The 8,549-nt window shown below is 34.2% G+C and overlaps 1 protein-coding gene across 1 annotated transcript in view; it reads right to left on the reverse strand.

Annotated features, from left to right (window-relative positions):
* LOC106870776 (tyrosine-protein kinase BAZ1B) overlaps window positions 1–3,462 on the reverse strand; it is a 66,172-nt gene extending 62,710 nt beyond the window's left edge. The window contains exons 1-2 of the mRNA XM_052973421.1: window positions 2,967–3,462; window positions 2,328–2,487 (exon numbers count right to left, since the gene is read on the reverse strand). Of these exons, the coding sequence (XP_052829381.1) occupies window positions 2,328–2,440 (113 nt within the window). The 5' untranslated portion in view covers window positions 2,441–2,487; window positions 2,967–3,462. The remainder of the gene's footprint in view (window positions 1–2,327; window positions 2,488–2,966) is intronic.
* Between the last annotated feature and the right edge of the window lie 5,087 nt (window positions 3,463–8,549).

Below are 8,549 nucleotides of genomic sequence, written 5' to 3' on the forward strand. Positions count from 1 at the left end.
ATATATATATATATATATATATATATATATATATATATATATATATACATATACACACACACACATTTCCTTTGTTTCGAACAATTATTTTCGTTTCAACCTCAACAGCAGCACAAGCCAAAGCAAAGATCTGAATATATACATACATGTACATATGTATATACGCAAGCACATCAATACATCTTTATCTTTTATTTGTTTCGGACGTTAGGCTGCGGGCATGCTTGAAGAATTTTTAGTCGAACGAATCAACACCAGTACTTTTATTTTTTAAAAAGCTTATCGGTGTGTAATATGCATGTATGTACACAGAGGTCCATTTTATGTAATTGAATAAGGTCTCACATTCATACATTTCCCTCAATTCATACCGATGATCATTAATTGATGTAAAATATCACACACCCACAAGAAGATAGATAGATAGATAGAGAGAGAGACAGATAGATAGAGAGACAGATAGATAGACGCACACATACGTTTGTATACACAAACGCGAGAAAAAGCACTCAATACAAACAGTAGAGCTCATTCGTAGCTGATTATTCACTCCGTCACTACTCCGAGTGTTAGGTTATGTACGATCCTTCACACAACTCACACGATCACACACACACACATTTCTAATATTCCTAATATATTGAAAGGAGAGCTAGTTCCAAGTAAGAATTGAAACCCCGCTAGCTGGCTTTGCTTATTTAATATCCCTCTGAGAGGCAGAGGAAGTGGCGATGTTTGAAATGTATTTTTGGAACTAAAATTAAAATAACTATTTAGAGCAATGAAATGTCAAATATTATTTCACTATGCGGTGGGGGGTGCGGATATCTACCAACACCTTGTGTTTCCAGCCCAAAATAATTTTTTTAAAAATTGGGATGAGCTACGGGGATATATATATATATATATATACACACACACACATATATATATATATATAAAGATATAAACAGCTGTCCCAAACATAATACTGCCCAAAGACTTCATATTATATGTAATAAATAGAAAATCCATGATAATGAATGGGAAATTAAATATATGCTTAAATATATAAAGCATTCTTCCCAAATATACAAATGATCGAATGATTATTAATATTTAGATGATGGGGATAAGGGCTTAGTCGTATAGTTTTGTTTTTTATTTTGCTTTAAAAAGGTAAGTGTACTTTTTCTGACCGCTGTTGTGGTCAGAATTATTACAACAAAGAGCTCAAGATGGCGGAAGAGACTAAGTTCCCAGAACCTGGCCGGTCATAGGGGAAGGAAGGATCTTATGTAAAAAGGGCCGGATGTCAAGGACCATAAGAGAGAAGAAAAAAAAGAAGTGGGGCGACCGAAGGAGGGAGCTGATATATCCATGATCCTGTCACCTCCGCCATGGTCCACGTGCTATAGCCACCACCATAACAAACAACCGGTCGACAGAGAGTTAAAATGAAAACAAATAAATAAATAAACGGTGAAATTGATTTCTCCCCAGGCGAGCGCCGAATCTGCCACCCGGTTTCCATCCCCGATTGAAACGATTGCCATCTCGTTCCATGTTGCTAACGAAGAAATTGAGACGAATAAAAGTGATGAAAATGATGAACGTCACAACGACCTTGTGCATTATTTGCCCTCTTCCCGCTCTAAGTGAGGGTCTGTATTTAGTGAAAATTGAAATGTACAACGGTCTTAATGATACCGGTTGTCACATATCACACACAACATATACTGCACGCACAATTACTTGCACATATATTAATTATATACACATCTATACAGATAGAAATATGCGAGTGTTGATGGAATAAAACCTGGTCCTTATATAATATATATACATACATAGATAGTTGCAAACTATAAAGCGAGGACTGTAGTAGTTTATTTTGCAATAAAGTCGATGAATCACTTTCTACCTACTCGGAGTTTCGAGTGGTGTACTATGGCAAGTATATCGTGCTAAAACTCTGAGTAGCTTAGCTTAGGTAAGCTAACAGAATAAACCATTTGCCTTTATACAAATATATATATATATATATATATATATATATATATATATATATATATATATATATATATATGTCTGATTACAGATTGACGGCTACGGAAATTGGGTCTAAATAATATTGGTCATGACGGAATCAGAGAGGGGAAATATACATGCAACAGATCAATAATAGTTAGATATTTGTAATGAAATAAAACGAGTGTGTGATTGATTGTTGTAATATGCCCAATGTGGGACTGTTTGTTTGATTGCAGTTGTTGTTGTTGTCAATGAGTGCAAGTCAGCCATGTTGGTTAGAAAGAGAGAAAATTGTAGCAAAAACTGAAGGATACTGCTTCGATCGGAACTGTTCTTTCGTATGGGCAATGCTGTAGATTACTTCCTCCGATTTACGATTCACCAGTGGCTTGGCGTAAACAAAAATCTTTTTCCCAAGAAGCGGCATTGTTTGTTTGTTTTTTCTTTTAATATATATTTATAGAGCGAATCCTCCTGCAGAGAAAAATGATAATATATATATATATATGTGTGTATATATATAAAAAACTACTGTTGGTGTTCAAAATGTGGCGCGAATGTCAAAGTTGGCCAACACAGATTTCTCCTGCTTCTGTCACATGATCTCTACATTTGCAGCAGAAGAAGAAAATTATTATTATTATTACTATTATTATGAAATATAAATATTTTTTTTAAAATTCACTTCATATTCTATATTTTAGATAAAAAAATTTTATCGTAAAAATAATAAAATTCAAATATTATTATTATACAGCAAAATTATAAAACTGCAATTCTTTTTTTTTTTGTAAATTTACAAAAGAAAAATTGAAATTAGATGAGTTAATAGTCCGGGGAGAGGTAAGAATTGCTAAACAAAAGCGCGGGATTGTTATTTGCAGGTGTGAACGAACGAAGATATTTCTTCATTATAAAAAAAAAAAATTACAAAATAGAAAATATATATTTACTAATTATTGATAAATCATAACCGAACGTAATATTAGAGTTGCTTTGAGTTTCATTATTTAGAATATCCAGCAAGTTCTATTATCACACTACGTTATACATATATCAATGAATACTTCCACACATCGAAAAAGCCGCTTCACGAATCACAAGAACTCCTGGAAATAGAAGCTCAGTTCCCTTAACGTCCCTCTAATATATATACATACATATATATATAAAAAAGGAATGACACATTGGATGACGTAGTCCTAGGTACTGTTAAATACACGAGATGGTCGGACCTGGGGTATCATTGATCTTATTGTTGGTGTGCTCCATGAAATCTGACATGAGGTGTACAACAATACGTACTTCCTGTGTACTTTTCATTTTTGTTTTACTTCAATACTACGTAAAATAGTTTACAGAACTAAGTTATATAACTGGTTAGTTTTATTAACACACATACACAATACGTAAAGAATAGCAACTTGGTATTTCTTAATCTGTTACAATACGTGGTGTATTTTACGATATTGTGACCATGCTAACCCCCAAAATTGGCGCGCTTATATTTTGTCAACAAATTAGAAATGGTATCCCCGCCTTTTTTTTTTATCGACTAATTTTTCGCAGCGCCTAATTTTCCTCGACTAGTTAAATTTTCGTAGTTCTACTTTTTTTTTTTTGCATATTTTTGGAGAATATTTGTAATTTAAAAAAATAAATATACTATTAGAATATTATAAAATAATAGCATTCCGTTATGATTCCAGTCACATCTAGCAGACTTTGTAGCAATGTTAAACTGATCTCAGTACTTTAATGATATTTTATTTCATCGATGCCAGAAGGATGAAACGCAAAGCTAACCGGTGGGACTTTGAACTCAGAATATAAAATACCACAAGATATTTTGCTCAATACTGTCGATTTCGCCATTCTTTCACATAAACATTTAAATTTGTAAAAATAAAACATTTCATTTTATTCTTGTTTCTTTTCATATGGGTTTTTTACCCAGTTAAAAAATAAGCCACTATTATAAAATATCGCGTACAGAAAACACAATGGAATGCGCGCCGGTTTCGATTCTCAGCTGAAATCACTTACGCCGCTAATATGCTGAAAAGAACCACAATCTCAATTCCTTCTATAAGTCTATAAATATCTTGTCCTAAAGTAATAAATTATTATAATAGAATATGTCGTTCTTTAGCTAACTTACCTTTAAAAATTTTTTAAAGTATAATAGGATATTTTTAATAAAAAAAATAAAAAAAATATATATATATATACATACGTGTGTATATATATATATATATATATGTATATACTATATAATATATCATTACATAAGAAGTGGGATTTAATTATTGGTATCTTACCTAAACATAAGGCATCAAATATTCAGGAGATGAGCTCGAGACGGTCTGAGTGTTTCTTGCCTCTAACAAAGAATGCCGTAAATGTAGTCAAATCATCATCATAGCAAGGATCCAAAAGCAGGTTGCTGCCTTTGTTCTACCTTGTGTGATCTGAAATAAAACTGTTGGCTAGGATGATAAAAGGATGAAAAGAAAACTGACATTAGCACAAGGAAATAGATTTGATAGGCGTACCGAGTTCCTTATTTTATAAGACCCCCAAATCGTCAAACCATGACAAGATTTGAACTCAGAATATAAAGGGAAGTAACTAAAGACCCGAAGGCATTTTTTTTTTTCTCCCGTGCGCTGCCGTGTTTGTTTTCTATGACCTTCTTATAATATTGATTTCTAAAATTGTCTCACGGCCTTAATTTTTGGAAATGAGTTTAATCAGTTATATCGCCCTTACTTCTTGATGAGTGATTAATTTATCGATCCCGATCCCGATCCTCGAAGAATGAAATACAAAATCAACTCTGGTTGGAGCCGAAGCCGGAGTGCGAAGGGACGTAACTAAAGGCGCTCTGTTATTCTGATATTGCCAAGTAATTTAACAAAATATTTTATTTTAAAACTATATCAACCTGTACTATTGCAATAGATTTCCTCTATAGTGCAAAATAGTCTCAAAAAGCACGCTGCTTTGAATATCGATTACTAATGAAAATATGAGACACAACCAGTAAAGATCGGAGAACTTCAGGCTAATAATTAACGAATGAGTGGAGACGCGCGACTTTGTAGTTAGGGTGTTACACTCATGATCGGAAGATCCTGGAACAGACGATGTGTTGCGATCTTGAGCAAAATACTTCACTTCATGTTGCTCCAGAGCATTCAGCTTGCAAAAATGAGTAATACTACAAAGGACTGGCGTCCCGTCCAGGTGCGGATGTGCCTATGGCTCGGAAAGGACTTTTTGTTATTGTTGATTTTTAATTATATTCAGACCAAAAATACTTAAATCTCAACGTTCTGGTACTCATAGCTTTTGACCAGAACATTTTAATCGACTATACCCCTTCCTGAAAATGTATAAAGTATTAAGAAATCATTAATTGACACTATTGAAATCGTAAGTTTCAAAGTATTCATTTTCTTCTTACATCCAATATTAGATTCGATCGTAATTTTCTGAGTTTGTAAAACCAAAGATATTCTATTTCATTTCCTCAGCAGAGATGTTCATTGATTTCCTTATACCAACTGGCATTATATAGGCTATTTTATAACGTTTATGATTTCATCCAACTTTAAGGCTACGACATGGCAACACCGTTAGCACGCCGGACAAAATGCTTAGCGACATTTCGTCCGGCTTTACGTTCTGATTTCAAATTCCGCTGAGGTCGACTTTGCCTGTCATCCATTCGGAGTCGATGAAATAAGTACTATTCAAGTACCAGGATAGATGTGATCGACTAGCCCCCTTCCCCGCAAAATTCCAGGCTTTGTGTCTATAAAAGAAAGAATTATTTCTTCTGACTTCACGTTCTGCGGTCGATTTTGCCTGTCATTCAGTGTTAGGGGGGGACAAACACGAACACACACACACATATATATATATATATATATACATACATATATACGACGGGCTTCTCTTCAGTTTCCGTCGACCAAATCCACTCACAAGGCTTTGGTCGGCCCGAGGCTATAGTAGAAGACACTTGCCCAAGATGCCACGCAGTGGGACTGAACCCGGAACCATGTGGTTGGTAGAAACAAACAGAAATATTTTAGAAATGAACTGAAGCACGCACTGCGCATATTACACACTTGGCATTTGGCAAAGTGATGCGTTGCAATCACTGTTACAATTACATTTAGGGCTTTTGAAACACTGAAACAGACTGCATTGCTCTGAAAACATGGCTTTTTATTGATCGTGAGTTGATAGAAAGAATAACAAACACATACACGTCTAAATCGCATTTAATTAAAGCATAAGCAAGTATTTCATTACACTTTTTTCTTTCTTTGTATTTTTCGTCTTTCTTTTTTTCTTGTTCCTCTTTTCCCATTTTTACTTTCAATATTGGATAAACGGATATGTCTGCACCAACATCATATATTATGTTACATATGATTGATTTTAATGATATTATAAAATCATTTATTGTTAAGATATATTTTAAAAACATTAAATCAATAAGTTTGAAAATACGTTCTTATATATTTTAGCGACTCCGTTACTTCTTCTCATACCCTGGATGCTGCGGTCAGGGCGAGATCCACAGCTTCTGCAGCCGAGCGGAACAAAATCCTGAAATACCGCGATCTGTCGGCCAACTACATTTTCCATCCTGTAGCGTTCGAGACGTTTGGTGGGGTCGGAACACTGACTGCGAGATTCCTGTCTTCACTGGCAACTTGCCTTGCAGAGGTAACTGGTGAGGCTCGTGAGGACGCTTGGCTGTTCCAGCGCATCAGCCTTGCCATCACCCGCGGCAACGCTGCAAACCTGTTGATGTGTCTCAATTGCCATTAGAGAGGTTTCTCAGAGCCCCCAACTTTTCAACCCAAGGTGGTGAATTATTTTGGTCTTTTTTCTTTTCCATTTTTCATTTGTGTTCTCTGTTTTGTCCTGTTTTCTAGTTTGTTTTTGTAAAACGGTAAACACTGTGAAAGCAATAAAATCAAAATCAAATTTTAGATGTGTTAATGATCGAGAGACTAATGGCAATTTGGCAATAACTGTTGTATGATATATTCGTTGAAATTATGGAGAAAATATAAAATTTAGCTAGATTCAGTGGAGTTCGTGAGTTAAGATAAGTTCATATACAACGGAGAAAAAGTTGCATTTTGAGGGTACGGGTTGTAATATCATGACTACTGAATGTAAAAAGAGAATTGTCAAACGTGTTAAAAATTCAAATCGTTTAGATGTTGCGGAATCGAAAAAATATGAACCAGTCAAGTGTTGGGGTCGACGGTAATGGCTAAAATCCTAATTCCAAAATTATTAGCATTGCTTTCATTTGAAAAACAGTTGTTCCACCCCAGCTGTGGCAAGGGAGGTAATCTACATTCAGAGGAGGCAAGAATTATGTCCCTCTAAAAATATCGTCGGCAAAAAAAAATCTGTTGAGACCAACAAAACTTTGAAAGGTCAAATATGCAAAAATAACACCGTTATATATTTTCTTTAAATACCTTTAGTATTTGACTATTTTGTTAATATTCCCCGTCTTGTCATTAAAATACTTTATAATTATTTAAGATTCAAAATTAGAATTGAGGAATTTTGAATCCATATTTTATCTATTGATTATACGTAACTGGGAAATAATTATTAGATTTTACATCAAAGACATTTTGCTACTATTAATAAATAATGAATAGTTCCAGATACCTAAAATAAATGCTTAGCAACTCCATATCTGAATACAGCCTCCAGAGTTTGGAATCACTGTGCAAGACTGAATGAAAATGATCAACCAACAATAAGTTTCAAGTGCTGCAATTCTCATCAATATGAATTGTTGACTTGGAGCCTATCAGAGAGGAAGAAACATGCCTAACTGGATAATCATAATAAACCATTTGTTGGATCAGGGAGTCTACAGTATTGATTTAACAAAGCAAAGTGAGTGTGTATGTTGTAGTTATTTTTAGACAGTCCTTTTTCCACACAGTCACAGCCAGCTCTGAAAAGTAAGATATGTTGGTCTCCTGTCCAGTAGATGTTTTGAATCCCATTATCCCTTTGATGTTGTGTCAACAACGAAATTATTAAGCTTCTTGTTGTTTCAGTAAATTTAGTCACAATAAATATCACAAGTTAGGTTTTGGAATGAAAGTGTAGCAAACCTTTAGGTACCCATTATTTTGCTTCTTTATATCACATGATGGTCGAGTCCATTTAGCTTTACGCAGGCTATGTTTAAGTCTTCCTATGTGCCAATCAGTGACAGATATCACTCTAGTAGAAAGCTTCAGACAAGTTTCCCAAATAATTCCACTCACTTCAGATGATGAGCCCTCAGCCTTTGTTCTGGTTTTTCCCTGTCTGTATTTCTTGAAGGTTAACTGTCCATTTCACATCTAATCTATCACACAAAAGTATCCAAACCAAGTAAGTAGATAACTCAACCAACTACAAATTATTTCATGATGACAATATATATATATATATATATATATATATATATATATATATATATATATATA

This window comes from Octopus bimaculoides, chromosome 15 (assembly GCF_001194135.2).
Source record: "Octopus bimaculoides isolate UCB-OBI-ISO-001 chromosome 15, ASM119413v2, whole genome shotgun sequence".
In the NCBI taxonomy this organism is placed as follows: Eukaryota; Metazoa; Mollusca; class Cephalopoda; order Octopoda; family Octopodidae; genus Octopus; species Octopus bimaculoides.